This window comes from Calidris pugnax, unplaced genomic scaffold (genome assembly GCF_001431845.1).
Source record: "Calidris pugnax isolate Ruff unplaced genomic scaffold, ASM143184v1 scaffold24, whole genome shotgun sequence".
In the NCBI taxonomy this organism is placed as follows: Eukaryota; Metazoa; Chordata; class Aves; order Charadriiformes; family Scolopacidae; genus Calidris; species Calidris pugnax.
This window is the reverse complement of record NW_015090922.1, coordinates 18,334,991-18,357,227: the sequence shown is the minus strand read 5'-3', so window position 1 is coordinate 18,357,227 and position 22,237 is coordinate 18,334,991. Positions and strand designations below refer to the sequence as shown.

At 38.3% G+C, this 22,237-nt stretch overlaps 2 protein-coding genes across 16 annotated transcripts in view; one reads left to right on the top strand and one right to left on the bottom strand.

Moving 5' to 3' along the window:
- GPATCH11 (G-patch domain containing 11) overlaps positions 1–9,704 on the top strand; it is a 15,704-nt gene extending 6,000 nt beyond the window's left edge. For 2 of the 11 annotated variants that reach the window (XM_014950725.1, XM_014950727.1), the window contains one exon: positions 8,449–9,704. In XM_014950725.1, coding sequence (XP_014806211.1) covers positions 8,449–8,701 — 253 coding nt within the window. In that variant the 3' untranslated portion in view covers positions 8,702–9,704. Of the gene's footprint in view, positions 1–1,084; positions 1,929–2,856; positions 3,433–8,448 lie in introns of those variants that run through there. The other 9 variants (XM_014950731.1, XM_014950732.1, XM_014950730.1 and 6 more) reach the window with 7 other exon arrangements.
- Positions 736–22,237, bottom strand: EIF2AK2 (eukaryotic translation initiation factor 2 alpha kinase 2). 5 transcript variants are annotated; one of them, XM_014950721.1, is made up of 17 exons: positions 22,136–22,237; positions 21,566–21,685; positions 19,245–19,371; positions 16,662–16,776; positions 15,398–15,567; positions 14,476–14,602; positions 13,221–13,303; positions 12,194–12,278; positions 11,704–11,738; positions 11,431–11,550; positions 10,873–10,992; positions 9,744–9,851; positions 7,883–8,072; positions 5,657–5,782; positions 4,992–5,087; positions 1,913–1,975; positions 736–1,831 (listed from the first exon to the last, which is right to left on the bottom strand). In XM_014950721.1, exons 3-17 carry the CDS (start codon positions 19,346–19,348, stop codon positions 1,712–1,714), a joined length of 1,662 nt encoding a protein of 553 aa, XP_014806207.1. In that variant the 5' UTR covers positions 19,349–19,371; positions 21,566–21,685; positions 22,136–22,237; the 3' UTR covers positions 736–1,711. The 5 variants fall into 5 exon arrangements, with proteins under 5 accessions (XP_014806207.1, XP_014806208.1, XP_014806209.1 ...); XM_014950722.1 differs by lacking the exon at positions 21,566–21,685 and having other exon boundaries at positions 22,136–22,154; XM_014950723.1 differs by lacking the exons at positions 21,566–21,685; positions 22,136–22,237 and adding an exon at positions 20,523–20,539.

Genomic DNA, 22,237 nt, shown 5'->3' with positions numbered 1-22,237 from the left:
CTTTGCATTTATAATTGAAGTACCATAATTGAGAGGACGGTTAGGCCTTCCACAGTCTTTGGTTATGCCCTGCCCAACTGAACAAGATCAGCTTATAATAAAATTTGAGTTTGAGTAACGGAATAAATATTGGCTAGTTGCTCTGTTATATTATGTGTTAAACAGGTGGTTTTTTTCATCTTTACAGAGATGACTAAACATCAGACTTTTTTTTTTTTTTTTCCTTACCACCTTAGACCTGGTGGGGGGAAAAAAAAAAAGCTTGTAAAATATTCCAGTGATGTTACTAGAATCAATATTCTGTTATATGTAAAGATGCATATTTTGCATAACCAAATAGTACCAGATCATGTTGTTGAGTTGTTTGGTTTTTTAAATATCAAAAATACATTTTAATAGACCTTTCATTTTTAGGAAACAGCAGTCACTACTGTAAACAGTCACAAATAGAAAGGTACTGCTGAAGTATACAAATACTATGAAAAAAAAAAAGTATCAAAACCTACTAGAACAAGCTCAGTATTACTTAACAGTAAGAATGTAATGGTATTATGGGTGCTCTGTCGAAGAACTGTAAAGGATATTCAACCAAAGTTTGTCGTGTAACAATTTTCATATTGTAAGAGTCAATTTATGGGTGAAAGGGAAGAGGAAGTAGAACTAGTGGTATTTTGTGTCAGGATATAATTTCTCTCAGAACTTGACCACTGCAAGGAAATACTGATTAGTCCAGAATAGTGAAATGCTCAATATATTTGTGATTCATATAAGGAGGAAAAAACCAAACAAACAACTAACTTCAGGTTTTACAAAAAGATGTAAAATCAGATTCTTATTTAGTAACAGATACTTGCAGCAGGCAAGCAATTTCCATAAGAATGTAAAAGTTACTATGCATTCATTTATATTACTCCTTTTAACCAAGCACCCACTTTTAACCCATTTAACATTTCAGAAAAAGCATACATTAATTTACTGTACATAGTAGCCATTTTTCTGCTCAGAAATCTCCGAGTAGCTGAATGCTTAACACTTAAATTCTCAAGGAATGATTACTTTAAAAGAATGTACTTTTAAATTCTAGAACAGTGAAGATGCTGGATATTCAACAGGTGCATAGAGATAAGAAACTTCACCTTAAAGAACTGAAATTCAGTGAAGAATAACCCACACCTATTCCTAGTATCTTTTCTACCAAAATTAGTCTTGGTATTAACAGTTCTAGTAATTTTTTAAAATATCACTGAATAAGTCAGAAAGGTTTGAGTCACATACCACAAGACAGCACTTCTTCCATGGAAGGCAATAGATAACCTCAAATGACAATGGATGCAGCACATGTTAACAGCGCGCATACAGGGATTTGCCACAGGCCAGTTAGAATTACGTCAACTTAATCTTCTCGGAGACAAGGACTAGGTTCCTGTCCTTATTGTACAATACAGTGCAGCTCATCCACAACCTGTGTTTCCAGGTAAAAATCACAAGTGATTGCTTGCAGAAGTCTGCTGTCCTGTCTGCAGCTGATGGGCCTGAATGGTGATGTGACCTTTTTGACTGATGAGCTCCTCAATGGCAGGAAGGTGAAACACCAAAGAAAAGACGTATCCTAAGTCATCTTGTTGCTTCTGTTTTTTTATGATTATTTCATCAGTTTCAGCAGACATCAAACTCTGGATTTAAACACAGTCTGAAACCTTTTAAAAGGCGTTTACTGAGTATGAGTTTTAAATGAGTTGCCTTTCTGATCAGGTTTTAAAAAGTCAAGTATTTCAGATGCAGTGTATCTTCCTGAAGCGTCTTTTGAAAGCATCTTTTTGATTATGGATGCCTACAGAAAGAAATTAAATGTCAATAAATTATTTTTTATGAGTAAATAAACTAACTGAAATAATGTATTAAAATCCCATACCTCTGTTGGAAAACGGTTGGTGAAGCTCTCTGAAAGTTTACCTTTTCTAACATCATCCCATACCTGAAATTCATAAAAGAGTTTCAGTATGTTTTCACTGACTATATTTTGCATCTCACTTTATGACCTATATAATTTAGTGAAGAAATTAGGAAAATACAATTTTACAAAAACGGTGAGGCTTCAAAAAGAAAGTAACAGTAAACGGTTTAAAAGTTTTTTCCATTTAGTTATACTTCATTTTGGTTTTATGGTCTTTTCATCAATTGTAGTCCCTTTTTAAGCTTAAAGGCTTCACGCCCTGTAATGATGTGTTTGTTTCAGCAATCCTCTCGATTTCAGAACCATTATCCTTCTTTCCTGAATTTAAAAGTAGTGGGTTTATATCCTCTTACCACTTTAGAAAAAAAAAAAAAGGCAAGACGACTAGATTTCCTACTTTGGATGTGACTATTTGCAAGCCAAGCAGGTGTACTTCCTCCCTTCTACCTCGTACGGTACCACACACTTATTTCTATGTCACTGCAGAAAATGCTATGTGGAGCCCAAAGCAACTTAACTATAGAGGATCTCTAATTACATGCTTTCAGAAACTGTTTCTAGATAACAACTGTGATTTTCCCCATGATGTGACTTTCTGGGTAAACAGAGCAGTCCGTATCATTCATTTTGCTGTTAACTACTGTAATACGTGCCTGAAGAAGATGATGGGCACGCTTACCTATGCGTCCTGAATCATTAGTTACTCTTATGGATGCTATAGCCTGGCTTACCAAGTCTTTATAACCAGTATCCAGTAAAACAACAGCTCTCATGAACTTCAAGTTTTTTCGTACTTTTCAGCAGTAGGTTTAGGCCTGTGACATTATCTGCTGGTGATCGTCAGCTGAACCAGTTACTCAGCTCATAATCATCACCTTCACTTTTACATTACGTTCTTTCAGCAGGGTTTGCCAGCCATTAAGTGGAATTATTTTTAAGCTAATGGAGCAGCTGAAGACCATCCTAGGACTTTTCCATCCAGCTGACCTCCCCACCTGCCTACAGGCACAAGGTTTTTATGCTTTAAGGAAACAAGATTAAATAAATAATAATAAATGATTTGCCCTTTTGCCTATAAACGCTATTGGGCCTGTGGACACATCTGCAGTCAGCTGTGAGCAGGAACAAGATGTCTCAGAAAATACTACAAGGCGGCTAAACAGAGCCGAGTTGAACCTGTGAGTGGAACAGACACATTGGTGTGGTTTTCTTGTATGGCAAAAGGACTGAGCTAACAGTGTTCAAGAGCTCCTGCGTCCAACCATGTAAAAATTACTTTATACAAGATACTCAGCAGCTACATTGCCATTCTACAGATATATAGGTCTGAGCATATGAGCTGTTACACTAATAACGTTCAAAGTACCACAAAAAAGCAAAAGACACATAAAAGATACCTTTTCAAAAAAGAAGCTTAAGTAACACTGGTTTTCTTTTGGAAGTAAAATATTATTTCAATTAAAGCTATATATTCCAAATCACTTTTGTTTTCATTTTGGAAAACTGCAAGTTTTTAGGCTTTATGGACACTTTGTTCTTGCTCTGCTGTGCAGTGAAGATGGTCACGGCAGCGACAAAACTCTCCCATTCATAATTTTTATTTTCTAAAATTAGAAAAGTACTCCCCTCAAATACTCTGATCAAACAAAAAGATTTATCAGAAACTTGAAACCTTTTTTGCTAGACATTATTCTTTAGCATGCTTGGCTTTAATGTGTATGTCAGTAGGACATAAGTGAAATAGAACCAGTAATATTTCTTCAGTTACTACATTTTGACCAAGGTGTAAGGACTTACAGGCCTTAAAAAAAAAAAAGAATCACAGAATCATCATGGTTGGAAGGGACCTTTGAGATCAAGTCCAACCACCAAAAAAAAACCCACCAAAAAAAACCCACACCACCACACACAACACCCCAATCCCACCCACCCATAAACCAATAATCTTGGGCACTATAGTATGCCCTGAAGAGCCATGTCTACACGCTTCTTAAATACCTCCAGGGATGGTGATTCCACCACCACCCTGGGCAGGCTGTTCCAGTGCCTGACCACCCTCTCAGTAAAGTAATTCTTCCTAATATCTAATCTAAACCTCCCCTGCCGCAACTTTAGACCACTTCCTCTTGTCCTGTCATTATCTACTTGGGAGAAGAGGCCAACACCCACCTCTCTACAACCTCCTTGTAGAGGGGAATAAGGTCTCCCCTCAGCCTCCTCCAAACTAAATATGCCCAGTTCCCTCAGCCTCTCCTCATACGACTTGTTCTCTAGACCCCTCACCAGCTTGGTGGCTCTCCTCTGGACACGTTCCAGCAGCTCAATGTTCTTTCCTGTAGTGAGGGGCACAAAACTGAACACAGTACTCAAGGTGAGGCCTCACCAGTGTTGAGTACAGAGGCACAATTACTTCCCTATTCCTGCTGGCCACGCTGTTCCTGATACAGGCCAGGATGCTGTTGGCCTTCTTGCCCACCTGGGCACATTGCTGGCTCATGTTAAGCTGGCTGTCTACCAACACTCCCAGATCCTTTTCTGCCAGGCAGCTTTCCAGCCACTCTTCCCCAAGCCTGTAGTGTTGCCTGGGGTTAGTGTGACTGAAATGCAGGACCCGGCACTTGGCCTTATTGAACCTCATCCCATTGGCCTTGGCCCATTGATCCAACCTGTCCAGATCCTTCTGTAGAGCCTTCCAACCATCAAGTAGATCAACACTCCCACCTAGTTTGGTGTCATCTGCAAACTTACCGAGGGCGCTCTCAATCCCATTATCTAGATCATCAATAAAGATATTAAACAAGACTGGCCCCAAAACCGAGCCCTGAGGGACACCACTGGTGACCAGGCACCAACTGGATTTTGCCCCATTAATGTCAACTTGCTGGGCACAGCCATCCAGCCAGTGAAGAGAACAAAGAATAAAGGGCAAGATGTAAATAGTGACAGTACTTTAGATAAACAGATTACTTCTAGTATGCAATACCAGCAGCAAGGCAAAACAATGACAGCAGGACTTTTTAATTTAAAGATTACATACCTTACTTTTCTCATGACGACTAACTGTTGAAAGAATTTCAAACCAAATTAATCCTAGTGCATAAATATCTACTTCCTTTCCGTATTCGTCTCCGTACTACAAAGATGAGAACAAGAACAATATAGGTGTCAAATCCAACTGGACAGCACATTTAAAGCAAAATTTTAAGTCAGTAGAAATTTCCAACCGAAGGCTACAGGACTGGCCCTACTTGACCTTCTTATCAGTCATTAACCCTTTCTGCTACAGAATTGTTAAATAGTGGCTATTATGTCACAATAAATACACTAAAATCAAGACTTCTACAGACCTATACAGAAAAGGCATGCCAATATCTCTCCATCACAAATAATGAAACAAATAGAAGGACTCAAATGCCACAGATAACAAAGATCCTAAATTCAAACTGAAATACATGGCTGGCAGCCTGCTTTTGCAAGAGCATTTCTTACAGCATGCAGTGTCTCACCCGGCAGGTTAGCACAGCAAAATAAAATGACCACACCTGCAGACAGCTTTCTCCAGAATAGAGTTATCCTTGTATACAGTCACACCAGGGAACTTCAGGCAACTTGGTTTAGTTATATTAGGATTGAGAATATCCAGTGCTGAGTTTATAAGGCAAATACAGTTACAGAGAGACACTAGTATAGAAGGATAATTACCTGTTCTGGTGCCATATAAGATTCTGTTCCTCTGTTCCTGGTCAGAGTCCCATATGCCACAGAAGTCACAAGACCAAAGTCACCTATTTTTATTTTATCTTCATGTGATAGGAATATATTCTGAGGCTAGATATATATTAAAAAAAAAATAATCACCATATGGCCAAGGTTTATGGTCAAGCATTATCAGCCACAAAAGTGCTCCCCATAAAATTTCATAATTGTTCCCATAAATCAGCATTAAGAAACTGATGGGGTGGGAAACAGAAAAAAGTTCAATTAATTTTTAAAAACATAAACTAAATTTAAAGTAGTACATGCCACAATAACTGCAACATTTTTTTCCACCAGTTCAGTCATAACTATATCATGCTTTAATGCCCTTCAAATACATTGTGCATATAACATTTTCTATTCAGAAGTGCTTTTTTGTCTTCAATCCTAGCCCTGGGATTTGCTACACTTGGGCAAAGCATTTAGACTCCCATGGAATGCCACTCAAATGATGGTTTCTCATAGGCATAGCAGGGTTATCTGTACTAAGTCAATTGCAGAGTTAGGGCTTTACTACAGGCATCCCAATGCAGTTCTGTTCAGGTTTGACCATGTCCACACACATTCATTACAGTACCTATACCTGGCTACACTATTTGAAGACTCCGTTCATACCAGGCACAAAAGGGATTAATCTCAGCTTGAACCTATCCTGCAGCTTTCATCCTGGGACATGAAGATCTCAGATGGCCAAGCACCTAAGCTGACAGCAGATCAAAGTGGGGAAAAAAATTCCTAAATTCAAACGCAGACAGACAATTTAGCAATAGGACTTGGACACAGGTTACAGCTAGATGCCATGGATAAGGGACTGGGGCAGCAAATTCATAGGAATAGGGAAAAGTAGGAGATTGAGTCGAGATGAAAATAAAGTAGGACTGAAGGAGGAAGAAAATACATAGCACAGAGTGGGAAAAGCTAAGAATTAATGGATGAGGACAGAAGGCACTTATTAGGCCTCTTTTTCCCAGGCATCTAGGGAAAATAATGAGCGTGTATGTGTGGTTCATTCCAGTATTGTAGCAATAACCCCACAGAAAAGCTCTAGAAGATATGAGTGTATCTGTCCATAAGACAAGATTTCACAAGTTGGCAGTGAAGATGATCTGGAACTACACTATGAATGCAAAATGCAAAAGGTTTCAATTTCTGGCTCAAGAAGTCCATAAATTTTGGGTTACTGGAAGTCCTGAGAGGAAGGGAATATCATAAAATCATAGAATGGTTTGGGTTGGAAGGGATCTTAAAGATCATCTTGTTCCAACCCCCCTGCCACGTGCAGGGACACCTCACACTGGACCAGGTTGCTCAAAGCCCCATCCAGCCTGGCCCTGAACACCTCCAGGGATGGGACATCCTTGGAATATGCATCAAGGACGGCATCACTGTATCATCTCTCCACTCTAATACTCTCTAGTTGTTTGGAATTAGCCATCATACAAGTTGAAGAGCATCCTAGATCAACATTAATGTTAATAAATCAACATTAATCCTAAATCAACATTCTGTTACAGCTGTTTTCAGAACATCACCACACAAATGACTTTTTCACAAAGCGATTCAAGAATCTGTAAGCAACATTATAGCTGGCATATGAAGCCCTGAAGGCTTGCAAGATTGTCCTTTATAACCTTTATAATGAAATAAAATCTTTTTATGATTGTATTCTTGTAGAGACTGAAATTCTATCAAAAAAAAGTAGCATTCAAATGTTTGTATGCATACATGATACAAGAGCAATTAGGAGTATGCTCTTATCGAACACAGTATGTATTAGGATAAACTCCCCCTTTACGATCTGGCAAGAGCAAACTTCCTAGACTCAACTTTTCACTTTCTTTTAATAATTTCATCAAGTGAAGTTAGTATTTCTTTTTCCGGTAGGCAGTCTTGTGACCCAGTAATAAATAATACACTGAAAATGTCTGTTAATTGATGACTACTGATTTTTTGAAGTACTGCATTCTGATATCCTCCAGTTTACCTTCTGATTTTGGATGAAGTCCAGGCAGTTGGTAAAAAAAATAATAATTAATCCCTAGTAATATCAGAAGCAGCACACTTGTAGAGTACATAATAGACTAAGGAAAGACTAGAACAACTTAACATTTTCTGAAATTCCAGTAAGTACTGTTTTCACCTAATTTTTTTTTAATGACCTATCCTACTTACCTTGAGGTCTCGATGAATTAACCCTTCAGAATGAATATATTTCACTCCTTTCAGTATTTGTAAAAATATGTTTTTTGCCATCTTGCGATACTCTCGGTCTAGTCTGTTCTTTTCAATCCAGTTATCCAATGGCCCTTGTTCACATAATTCCATTTGGATGAAAAGACAGTGAATTTTTTCTGACTTCTGCCTGCAAAAGAAAATTATATACCATATTGAAATTGGCAAGATACAATTCCTCCCAAGCCATCAATGACTCTCAGGTTCTTCTTAATTAACAAGAAGGCTTTTTAAAGATTATTATTTTTAGACTCCCCCAAAACAAAGTCTGCTAGTCTCTTGATTTTTAAAAAGATCCTAGACCAATTTATACAAGATATAAACAAATAGAACTGCAAGCCAAAGCTCATTTGCTATGTACACCTGGAATATTCCTAATGTTTTGCTTGCTTCCTTGTTCACACTGGAAGTTTTCTGTGTACCCAAATTCTGCTCCCCTTGTATCTAGAGGCATGTCCTGTACAGGAAGAAATAACACTGTGCTTGGCTCCCATCTTGCCCTCCAGGAACTGCTGCAAGTCCCTGGCAAGTATCTGCATTCTGCTCAACAAACACAGCAGCAGCCTTCCTCTCCTACCCAGAATGATCACATTCTTTCAACCTCTGTCCCTTCAAGAAGGGGTGACCATCTGTGACATCAGTCTGCAAGTTAGAGAAACCCTTCTGAGATCTGGAAATGTGGATGAAATACATTCACCCACCTACAGCCTTACACTTTCCAGAAGAGTTCCCTCGCCATCAGCCCACCGGACAGGCTGAGGCTGGAGATGGTGAGGGAAAGGACAACATGAAAAGGAGGCACCACTTTTTCCACCTTGCACTGTGTGATCTGAATGCCCAGAAATAAAGCCACCTGAGGCATTGAAAAAATAAGTGGCTAGGGACTCTCTGTAAACCTTGAGGTCAGGGCACTAAGTGGAATTCCAGGCTGGGATCTTGGCTTTGAGGGCTTGTTTTCTGTCTTTTACCCAATAACTGTTCAATATAAAATGCATGTGATACGGAGACTCCAACATATTAATGGTTGGGTTTTGACACCAGATATTTTTTTTTCCCCATTTTATTCCTCATTTACTGAGCACAATGAACACATACCATGCCAACCATAATTTTGAATCCATTAATATTTTATGACTCTGGGTAAGTGTGGCAACCTATCTAAAGGGTCTGAATTTACAGCTAGTGAAAAAAGCTTGCCACAGAAGCTTTGAAAAGTTAATAACCTAACTTAGGAGTAAAAGTCTCACTACTGTCTTCCCAGAAGTTCTTCGTTTTGAAATACTACCTTAAATGAAAGAGCATTTCGTTTTGTATTTCTGTTCTCAACAACCAAAACTGTTTCAGGCATCACGGTTAAACTGCTAACTTAGAGAAGTAATTAAATCTATGAGACCTACTGGCTGAACAGTACTTATTAAAAAAAGGAAACTTCCAATCAGGAATTTGGCAACCAACTGCCACACAATTTTTTAGTTTCTGTTGTTAATTCTAGCCCCAGATTTTGAGTTCTGCCTTCTTACACTCCTCTATAGATTCAGCAAGTTCTGTATATTAAGAAAGAGGAGAAAGATAAAATTACGTAATGTATCTTATTCATCAAGAAAAATAAGATATAAATGTACTTAATTACATACGACCTGCTGCTGAAAAGCACTGTGCCCTTTTTCCTAACAGAAGTATGTATGTGTATACATTTAAATGTGTATAATGATTTATAACCAATCTTCAGCCTTTCTTTTTACAACACAGAGTTCACTATGGCAAACAAGTTTGTGAGTGCCAACTACTGTCTTGTAGTTACCCTGTGTGTGGATCAGTTACATAGTCGTCTCCTTCCCAGCTACAAGAATACCGCACTATGTTTTCATGTTCAAGTCTTGCAAGTTCTTCTACTTCACGCTTTACATTCCTATTTGAAGGGGGAAAAAAGGAAAACAAATGACATCTCCCTATAAAAATTTAATACTAGGTTAAATAAAAGACATGATACCAAGTAGCAGTATACAGATAGTGTACTTCACCACTGTGAATTTTGTTTACATATACAGAAATCAGTGCAAACACTCATGAAGAACTATTACTAAATTTGGCCTGCACTTGCTGTTGTAACATTGCCTAGTGAAGTATGTTCAAACCCATCAGCAGACCCGCACTCTTTAATTGAAGAACCACTAGAAGGTTTTTTAGTATAGTTCTCAGGATTGCAATACAAATGAAAATAACATATATTTGTGAAGAACACAAAAATTTGAAGAGCAGTTACACAACATAAGGGACAAGAATCTCCAACAACTTGAAACTTTTCAAATAGGTTACCTAAAAATAAATAAAAGTTTTTCAGCTGCTGATAAAATACTCCACTAGGTACTGGTTACAGAAAATTACTTTTAAAAAAAATTAAGATCATCATTCTCTGTTGAAATATATAAGGGACAAGTAACACAGTGTGAGAATAATCGGTCATATATAGAGAGTTTTCCAATTACAAACCACAAAATGTATTACTTTAATTTTTCTCTTTTTTCCCTAATTACGTTACACATTACTGATAAGTAAATTTTCCATGTAACTTGTCAAAAGTAACAGTGCTATTTTCAATGTTCTATTAATCAGCAGGTTTTCCTCAAACACATTTTGCAACATTAATAATCGCAGCACTAGTGTGTTCAGAGAAAGCAGAACTTCACAAATCTAATTTTTTACAGCTGCATCTGAAGCTATTCCAGTGCATGCAAAAATTAGCAATGTTACATGTCATTTTGAGCTTCACTTAGATATAAAGAAAACAGTTTACCAGAAAGAATGGACAATTAATAATGCAAATTGCTTAAATTCTCCTAGGGTTATTAAAAAGACAAAACAAAGTACTAAAATCTTGATTAAGGTTGTCCTAAAATAAAAAAAAAAATAAGTAAATATACAGTACATACTTTGTGAAGCGAACTCGTTTGACTGCATAGGTTCTCTTATCAAGCTTTGCTGTTGCTTTGAAAACATTCCCAAAACCACCATCACCAATTGGCTCTATATCTTTAAAACTCTCAAGAAATCTTTAAAAAAAAAAAAAAAGCATATATATAACAAGTATACTTAACATTAAATTTACAAGATACAAATATGATCCTGACAGATTTAATACATGTGTTGAAATATCATTCTACAGGGATCACTCAACACCTCCACAGGTCTAAATCATAGTCTTGAAGATTAAAAAAACAATGGAAAATTAGCCTTGAAACTATGAAGGGTAATTACCCTCACATCTTCATATAAATTACTTTTAGTTGTAAGTATTAAACATCATTGCATGTCAGTTGCTATAATACACTTGAAATGTCCGGAAAAAAAAAAATCTCAAATGCCAGTTTTCTTTGGAAGTTCTTTTTATAGCAGTACTTTCCCACATTCTATTATAAATAAGCGAACAAATCTAGAGCACTACATACTGTAATTACCATACAGATCTTATTAAAAAAAATCCTTCTTACCTTACATTCACAGTGTAAGGACTGGTGTTTGTGTCCGAATCTGGCACACTTTCATCTGAATGTGACATCTTTTTTTTCTCTTCCTTTTTTTTTGCATTACCAAAATTAGCTGCCAATTTTCTTTAATAAGGATAAAAGCAAAACTTATGAGCTGTTTTTCTAATATGGGACATAAGAAAAGAAATGTACCTCCCAATAGTAGCATTTGTTTGCTAGATGCAGAAACACTAAAGTGGTTTGCAACAATAGTTTATGGGAGATAGCAACACGTACCTCGGGGGTTTCAGGGAAGAACTTTCTGTGCGTCTCTGTGTGAAAAAGAGAGAAAAAACTAAGTAAAATATCCTGAATATTTTCACTACACTTAGTTTAGAATGTGTCTGTGAATGTAGCTAGGAATTGTGTATAAATCTGTTCATATGTTATATGAAAAATGTAGTAAGAATGAAGCCGTATCTTCACTTAAAATTGTTCCCATGTGCTATCTCTGACATCATCATCCTTCCACAGAAAAACATTAGCTTAGATTCATCCCTTTTCTTGGCAGTACTGCCCATTTGGTCACCAGTACACAAATTGAGACCACAGCTCAGCAGTAAATGACTGATGGCTAACAGTAAGTACTGAATATTCTTATGAAAAATGCTTGTGTTTCCTAGTGATTAGTGGATAAAGGAACAAGCTGATGCTACGCTCAGTCAAGAAGCTTGCTCTATTCAGTGTCTAAAATGTAATTATGAGGAAGACCATTTTTGTACTATACCTGAAAAGGTGAAGGCTTTCCACATATTGCCATGACACCCATTTTTTCTTCCAACTTGGTAGCTGAGTCTTCAAAGCAAATACTGCTGTTATTGAAAAATAATAGGCTAGTTTTAAGTGGAAGTAACACAATCATAAATAAAATTATTGCCACAAGAAAAAAGCAGCATAAAAAATACACCGTTTTTGAAAGCAATAACCTGAAAAAGCATTAACAATCATGACTGCTTTAAACTACAAACCTTTATGCTGGAAAACTATTAAAACAATAACATTTTTAATATACGTCTCTATCTCGACGGTATGATACCATGATATCTAGATATCTACATGATTTATGTTCTGTTATATCCTTCAATTAAATAGGTTAAATACAGATGTGTATTTCAAGGCAGTGCAGCCACCTCTAGCATTGTACATATCAGCTTGCTTTACAATTGCACAAAGAAGACAAAGAAGCAATCATGGCACTACAGTCAAATTAACTGCTGGACACAAAAGGCTTGACCAAATCACAAATGAAACTTTATGCATGTTCATTTTCTTTTGCCAAACAAATTCTCCCTTTGGTGGAAATGAAGATTTATAGAGAATGAAAAAGTTTTTTAAAAAAAAAAAAGAAGAAAGCAGGATGTGGAGCACAGGAAAGTACCGAAAACGAATTACACTGAGTTCACAGGAGTGTCACAATAGGAAAATGACTGTTAAAAATGGCGTGAAATAATGCTACTGAATGAGGTAGTTTATTCCATTTACATCACAGTAAAAATACTTCTGAAAGAACTACTCATGGCAAAATATAAATATATCAGAAAGCTCTAAAATCATTATAAGCTAACCTGTAAGGACTCGCATAAAATTGCATAATACATTTTGCTCTGAAGCCTAAGAAATAGAAGCTCAAATTAAATGACTTTATACTGCAGTAAAGAAACTATGATGTCAGATTTTATTTAGAATGAGATCACGTGATCCTCTAAGATTAGTAAATACATTTTGTTATCACATCATCAGTGAACCCAACTTACTCCGAGTCAGACTGAGTTGACACTTGAGAGGAATTACTATGTTCGCTAAATGTAGAATCACTGTTAGATTTTTCATTTTGCATCTGAAAAAAGAAAAACCAAGAATGTTTAACAAAATCTCGTTAAAAAAATCCCTAGTGCAAAAGATGCCAATCAAAGAGGGGGGAGGGAAGCCCTGCAGAAGAAAGGCATCTGCTTAACTTCCACCCGGAGGAGTGAAAACAGAGGGCCCTGTCACAGGGAGCATTTTCCCACTCATATTGAGACCATATAGACACATTTGCAGAAGTACAGTCTGGGATCTATTAAAAATCAGGATAAGGGTAACAGTTGTTAAAAGCAAATGTTTTCATTGCTTACTGCATATGCAATGTTCTTTGTGAAAAACAAGATACATTAAGTAATATGTACATTTACATTTTGTAAATGTAATCAGCAGAACTGAAAATCTGAGTCTGTACAAAAAGACATTCAATGTCTTCAGTGTGAAAACCCTGCGAAACCTGGATTACTAAATCGGGGTTAACTAAAAACATTAATCCTAAATACTTAGTAGAGGTTCTTTTCCTCTCTATTTTCCCCCCATGTCATAAGAGCATAAATGTAACATTAAAAGTAATATCTACAATTGTTACAGACGATAACCTGACAAAAAGTAAAAAAAACTTAATGGGTTTTGTGATAGCCAACAAACCAAGCCCATTTTTTGGAATTCTGGAGTACTAGGCCTTTACTAGTTTTTGCTAGTTACATTTTGTTTGTTACACAGACATCTCTGCTCTCCAGAGAATGGTGTTAGCAATTGCTTCACTAGACACTGCCCTGGAATGCTACAGAAGGCACTCCTGCTTTTGCCTTTCTCACGTTTTACAATAGATTTTTGATCCAACAGAAGGCAGTATAAGATTTATGTTCATAGCCAGTTAGCTCGACAACACTTCAAGACAGGAGACAACCTGTATATCAGAGTAATCAGGATCCAGAAATGTTTAATATATGTGGATCCTTGAGTGACAACGTATCAGATCATATTCTGAAATACACAGAGATATCAACTATGAGGTTTTTTAATCCAGCAATTGAATGTGAAAGAAACACAACCAACAGAATCCTGTAGCCCAATCAACCCACCAAAATATGACTTGTTTCCCTCTTAAGTGGAATCCATGGAACATGCTTTTAAATGCAATGAGGAAATCTGTTCATAAAGCTACAAGATTTAAACTTCTGTCTTAAGGCTAAATATAGCACATACGGTTAGAAAGCCTTCTTTTTCCAGCTTCTCAAATGCTTGTTTTGCAGCAGCTTGTTTTGCAGCAGCTGCAGAATTTCCGCTGCCAACTCCATACAAAACACCACTAATTGTACAGCTATAAGAATATCTGTAAAATACAAAAGGGAAAAAAGTTTTAGATCCCATATCACAAGTCTTAATTTAATGATCTAAAAGACTACAGTCAATTGACATTATAGAATGGAAATACAAAACATACATCTTCAGAACAGTATTTCTAATATACACTTAGTCTAATTAATAACGGTAGATAACTAATCTGATATGCCTTCAAGATAACTAATTTTCAGAGAGCATTCAGCACTTTTTAGGGTTGAACTAATAGCATCATATCATATGAACCCAGAAGAACAAACTACCTGCAATTTAGTTTTTAGAATGGCTGATTTTGCAGGGAAAGAGGAATTTTCCAGCAGATATTGATGGGAGAGTTAAAATATCTAGATATTATTTAGAATCTCTCAGCTATTATTAACTGGAATGTTTCAACAACTCACTGACTGCAATACACACAGAAGGGGACACAAACAGGGTCTCCTCGGCACTTGGTTCTTAGGGGTCTCCAAAACACAGGCCGAGAGGGGTCCACAAAAGTGCCAGAGCTACAACCAAAATGAGAATTTGTGAACACAAACTACCATTTTATAATCATGCCATCTCTTCCCCCAGCTGAAAAACCTCACTCCTCTTAGCCTCTCCTCCTGTGCCGTATCCTCCAACTCTTAACCACCTTAATGGTGCTCCACTGGACTCTCTCGAGACTCCCTCCAAATTTTTACTGTATTTCTAAAGATTCATCTAACAATAGTCAGGGTAACTAATGTTAGTGTTAGTAAACACAAAGAAGTATTGAAAGTGAGTACCAAGACAAAGTACATCTTACATGGGAGCATGGGCAGCTCCAGTCCGGTTCCTGTTCGGATAATCAACTTTTTGTGACGTCCTTTGTGAATACAGATTTAGTCGGCTGACATAGTCACTGGCTGATGCAGGTAATAAGGTCACTGGACTTGTATTTAATTCTGCAGCTTGCGTAGTTGAAGGACTCTGTGGCTATAAACCAAACAAAACAGATAACTTAAAAACTTGAGCTCAATAAATATATTAAAATAAACAGTTCACACAATCTAATATAGCTGCAAGGTCTGACAGCGTTTCAAAATATTTTTAAGAAATACCAAGTTTGCATTAATGGAGCCCCATTTTGAATTTCCAAAGAAACGTAAAACCAGTTTTCCAAGTATTGCACCAATGTCTTTAACAACCTATCACCATGTCTCCTTCCACTTCTTTTAAGAAAAGACAGGGAACAAGCTGTGAAATGTCTCATGAAATGAAATGTCTTATGCTGCCTTCTGAATTTTCTCCCAGCCCAACCACAGCCAAGAGAAGGGATGGCAGCAGGATGCTGCTGATGCTGCCATTAGCAAGGGCTGAAAACGCTCCAGTGCATATAAAATTGGGGAAAGCAGGACTTTTCAGCTGTCTCATAATTAGGCAGCATTGAAAATATATTAGCAAACAGGCAGCAATTATGTTAAAGCAATGGTGGTGACAGTAAAAAGCATATGGAAACAGGTATGGAAAGATTTCACTCAAAAGTTGCTAAGAAGCATTCCAAGTCAAAAAGAAAAATAAAGAATGGCTACCACAAAATACATGGCAGAAAATAAAGGAGCAAAATTCAAACCTAAACTAAATCAAGGAGGGATAAAGAGCACAGAATCTGCTATACCATAAAGCATATAATGGCAAGGAAACAAAGACGAAGTGAAAGCAAGCAGAGTGGCAACAGACACACTGAATAATGCCCTGCAAGTGTTCTGAAGACATCGAGTTACTGAACAGTTGTCAAGATGACAAAGGAACACTGTCCACTCTGGATATACCAAGGCAGCTTAACAAAGGCAAATAGGTTTCCTCATCCTTCTGTAACAGCAGAGGAGGAAATACTTGCAATATTACGTAGCAACCTTGTAGTAGAACAGCAAGGAAATGAAAAGCACTGAATAAGACAGAACACAAACAACTTAAATAATTAGAAGCTCTTTTGAATTAAAGAAAACAATATTTTACTGACTACTTTTAGAGATTCATCTTCAACCTTTACTACCAAAAAAAATAAAAAAAAAATACAGTTTACTCACCTGATTCTCAATCATTTCCCAGGTTATTTTTGCTGCTGCCGCTCTCGCTTCCTTCTTATTTTTACCAGTGCCTGTACCATATTCTATACCGTCTATTTTAACCACAACCGTGAACCTGCAATGAAGGAAACTATTCTAAAACATTGTTACATTTTGTCTCATATGTACTTAATAACGTGTTCAGATTCAACTTTCTTTTTATTATCTACAAAGCACTAGAAGTTAAAAGTGGAGGTATTCAAGTATTCATGTGTTTTTATTCTATCTAATATCTATTATATCATAATTCTTCAGTAGAAATATTTTTTAAGTGTTTCCTCCTTCATCACAAATGCATGTACTTTATTTGTTCTAACAGTATTTTTAAATGCTTAACTGCTTTTTAAAAGCCAAACTATTTCAGTTTTTAAAAGCAAAAGGATGCATGAGGTCAGCATCCCAGCATCCTTACAGGTAAGGTTGTGAAGCCCTAACACCAGGACACATCTCAGCACTGCAAAATTGTATGGACAGGAAAGATTAGCCAGTCTTGATTTCACGGATCCAGACGTGACATTACACTCACCTTTGAAACACTGCTACATATGCTATTTAGTAAGTGCAAAAAACACGTCCAGTGCTTCATGAGGCATGAATTCAAAGGCAGTTTCAAAAAAAATAAACTAAAAGATCAGTCCTGCCCTTCCACACTCAACCAGTGACCCCTTCCCCCTCCCAGGACAGCTGTGCAGCACCTCCAGGAGTCAGAACAGGGAGCTGATGCAGCTCAGGGCTGACTGCGCTGTGCTTGGGATGCAGTCAGCTTTCTTCAGAGCAGCTGGTATGGTGCTGTGTTGCAGACTTGGGACTAAAACATAACACAGCAATGTTTCACCTACTGCTGAGCAGTGTTTGCACAACATCAAAGCCTTTTCTTCTTTTTTCCCCACTCTGCTCACACCCCAGCAAGGAGGCTGGGGTGTGAGAGAAGTTGGGAAGGGACAGGGCAACCGGCCAAGGGGATATTCCATGCCATATGGCATTGCACTCAGAAATAAAAGCTGGGGAAAGAAGGAAGAAGAGGGGACACTTGGGGTTACAATGTTTGTCTTCCCAACTAAACATTACACATGATGAAGCCTTGCTTTCCTGGAAATGGGTAAACATCTGCCCGCCAATGACAAGAAGTTGGTAAATTCCTTATTTTGCTTTGGTTGCACATACACCTTTGCTTTGCTTATTAAACTATCTTTACCTAAATCCAGAAATTTTCCTCCCTCTCACCCTTCTGATTCTCTCCCCTGTCCCACGGGGGAGAGTGAGCATCTGGCTGAGGGTTTCGCTGCTGCCTGCGGTCAACCCACCACAGTGACCTAATAACAAATGGCTGGTTTTCCACCAGATCAGTTCTTACCCAGATCTGACTGGTCCTGCACAAAACGCAACAGAGGAGAAAATAACAACTAGATTTCTACTGTGGGTGGCAGCACGGACTTGCATCAAATTAAAGTGACCGTTATTATAACCTCGGGGTACACCTGTACTTCAGATTGCAGCAAAGCACACAAGATACACAAGCTCCCAGTCAAGAAGATAGAGTCACACAAAGAAACACTCTACCCATGAGTTTCTCTGGGGGACAATTTGTCTCAAATGGTGGAATGACTTCAGGAATTCACTTTTTTCACTATTGCAACTTCACTCTCCACTTCCCTTTAATGACACATTTGGGTGGAAAATAATGCTGATGCAGAACAGTGCTTACAGTCACTGTGTAAGCAAGGCTTAATGAGAGACCTTAAGGAGGAAAATAGCAGGACAAGGCACACCACAGTGTGCCACACACTCTACACACAGGTAACAGTCTACCAAAAAAAAAAAAAAGGGCACAAAAGAAAAATCATTCTTTGGGAAAGGGTTTGTTAGCCAACCCATATCTAAGTGCTGAATAGTGCACACATTCAGCTATGACTTTGCATATAAAATTCTTCATTTTATTTAAGCATCCTGAGGAAATCTGCAGTCTGAGTCTCAATGACCCATGAGTTAATTATCTGGGTTGAGCATTATTTGAAGCAGTATTATATGAATTAGTCCCAAATGGACAGTTACGCTTATCCACCATGGACCTCAAGTTAACAAACGTATATAACATGTTGGTACCAAATCAATTAATATACACTCAAACTTTATGGTTAGAAATTTACAACACAAATCACAAATAATTTCCATGCTTTCTAAAACTAAATAAAAATCAAAGCACTTAAGCTAGCTTACATCATAAATGGAAATACTTGCTGCAACCTGAGCAAGGTTCATCACCTCCTGAGAGATTTCATGACAGATCCATAACACACTTACAATATAGTTACCAGTACCACGTGCATTGCAGTTGCTTTCCAAAACAGGGTTATCAACTCTGAAAGAGGTTTTCTCCCAATCACAACACCCTCCCCACCCACCTGCCACTCAATTTATCATTTCAGTCAGCTCTCGTGCCACATACACACTATCAGCAAATTAACTTTTATGACTGCAAGCTTTAGCCAGTCCATTCATTGCATGAAGAGTCCTGCCGTATATTGACATGCACAGAGAACTTACTCAGGATCGTGAGATGGGCCTTTCCTCCCGGTCTCAACATAATGCAGTAGATAATCATTCTTTTGACAGTATCTGTTGATCTTGTCCATACACTCACGTTCCATTTTGACACAATCTCAAAAAGGTTCTGCAAAGCAATATTCAAAGTTATGTCTGTGCCTCCAGGACTACTACAGAGATGGCCCCTGATCCCGGCAGGCCACTGCAGTGATATGAAAGAGAAAACTGGTGCCAGTACCATAAAGTTCATGGAAAATGAATTTCTGATCAATGATTCTAATTTCTGATTCAAGTGTCTGATCTTCAACTGTTTTTGAAGCCTCATCGCTTCCTAAACTACATTTCGGAAGCAGAGCAGAGAACGGAGTAATTACAGCAGATTTCTTAGCAGATTTCTTGGCAGGAAAAGGCTGAATCATTCACTCTGGGGAAGAAAAACCAGCACCCGGTGCCGTTTCTCACACACACACGCACCCCACACCCCCCTTTCCCCCCCCCGTTACCTCGGAGCGGCGGCAGGCGCCCCGGGGTCCCCAGCAGCTCCGTCGGCCGTCGCGCCGTCACCCCACTGAGCGGGGCGAGCGGGGGCCGCCCCGGTTTCGTTTCCCGCAGCAGGGCCCGCCCCGGCTGGAAGCGAAACCGAAAGGGCGGGAGGCGCCCCCGCAGCCCGGAGCTGTGAGAGCCCGCACCGCCCCACCGGCACGGCCACCGGCCTTATCCCTTACAGATGGCAGATACGGGGCAGGCACAGCAGCCACATCCTATAGCTCATCTATACGGACGGTGGGGAGTAGGCACACACCCGTCTTTGCCAGATACATCCAGATATTTTATTGTAGCATCCCTTTCCCTTCTCTTACCAGCTGGTAACTAGCTGGTAACTAGCTGGTCAGCACTCACATCCGTTACACAGCGTGACAGAGTGACCTACAGCTCCAGATGGTGTTCCTATCAGTGTCCCACTCTTCTGCCATTCTGTCTCAGCAGCTTTCCAAAGAAACTACTTCCAAACCATAGTTAGGGCATGTAACAAAAAGTATCTCCTTTCACACACTTTGAATTTTCGATTCAGTTGCTATCCTTTTGGTTGGATATTATTTTATTGCATCTCATTTTACTGCAATCTCTCTGTAAGTTTTCCCTCAGCCCTTCAACACATTCTCTACTCTTCCAATTCTACATCTGTGGGAATTCTTTAATGAGGTGATCAGTGAGCACAAGCCATTCCAAATGAAGTTGTACTGCTAATGTAAATTAAGAAAAAAAAATTCAACATACCTTTTTGCACTGTGCTTCATCGCTTTCCTCCTCTATTTAAGAGCTAATTTTAAGAGCTGATTTTACAAAGGCGGTCTTCCACTTTTTACAGATCATGCCAAAGTGCACATACTGAATTTAAAAAAGCTAAAAAAAATGTTTAAAAGGTGTAACTTAAGCATTTTTCCTTAAAAAATGAAATTTTTCCAGGCCAATTATCTGCACTTATCAGAGCTGAATGTTGTTAGTAAATCGATTCAGCCTGCTCAGATGTCTTTAAACTTCTCACAGTCCTGTTTTAGTCTCAGCCAACAAATAACTTTCTCCGACACAACAGCAATATCTCTTCTCTCATTGTTTACCCCTTCTTTAAACTTAAAATGTTATCAGTATCACTGAACCTTAAGGCACTTCATAGCAAGTCTGTTGCTGGGATAAATAAAAAAAAAATGGTCACCAAATCAATAATATATTCTGGAGAAGGAGGAAACAAAATAAAAGCAGGAAAGAAAAGATCTGCTTCCAGAGGCTATATCTAAAGTATGGAGCAGATGTGTTTCACTGTCTGCACTCAACGGCTCCTGATCACCCGGATACATAACCTATTGGACTGTGCTTTGATTGCCACCCCCACCCCCTGCAGGATCTCTCTCCAGGAGAAACCAGAAAGCTATCGAGGAGAGAAGGAAAACAGCAGGAAGCTTTAGGTCTCACCCTCGGAATGAGGAAATAGCTTGGGCACTCACCAGCACCCAGGAAGCAGCCCTGCTTTCCTGTAGCACTGACACAACCACCAAGGAACCCACTCAGCTGCCCGTGGGGATGCAAAGAAAACCATCAGAGAGTTCAAAATACTAGTCTTCTAACTATAATCATCTTGTAGAAAAAAAGGATGAACCATGATATGAGTCATATAGTTCACAAATTACTATTTTTGTATGGCTGGATAAAACAGATTTTCTTTGAAAATGTTCATGACGTACTTCCTTGTTAAAATCCACCTAGAGCAACTCTGTAACTCTGTGTATGGACCTCATTTAAAGACACCAAAATGCCATTCTTACATTATCACTTCCCAAATGTGCAATACACCTTGTCTTTCAACTTGGCTCCTAGTTAGGGCTTTGATCACCGTCCTTTTCCTGCGTCTGAGCTTTTGTGAGGCATTTCTAGCCTCTGGGAGCCTACGGAAAGAACAATGAGAAAGTACTGTGCATGTCTGAAAGCAGAATATGGCACACAGATGATGAAAAGCTGATAGTGAAAGCTGTGTGGAGTAGCCTTATCTACTAACCGTGAGGTTCACAGAAATATGGCATGGCAAATGGCTGTCTGAAGTTAAACAATCCTGCAGTGACCTTTACAAGAATACACGAAAGCACATTTTACAATTGCAGTTCTACTCTGAAGTGAACATGGGGTTTCCATGCATAGCCAGTTGATGACAAAAGTTAAAATAATAAAAATAAGCTTAAAATATGATAATCCATTGTTTAACTGCTTCATTTCTGTATTGGGGATCTTCTAGTAAAGATATATCTCTTATAAAATCTTCTAAGACATTTATTTTCCATTTATGACCTCTTTGACCAACTGCCAAAGAAAGCACAAAGATTACTTTTATATAAACGTACCTTTTCTGAAAGGTAGACATTTCATAGGATCCAATGGAAAGAAGGGCTACCATCAATGGAAGCAGATGCCATCTTCTTAAGCAGAAAGAATCCTAGAAAATC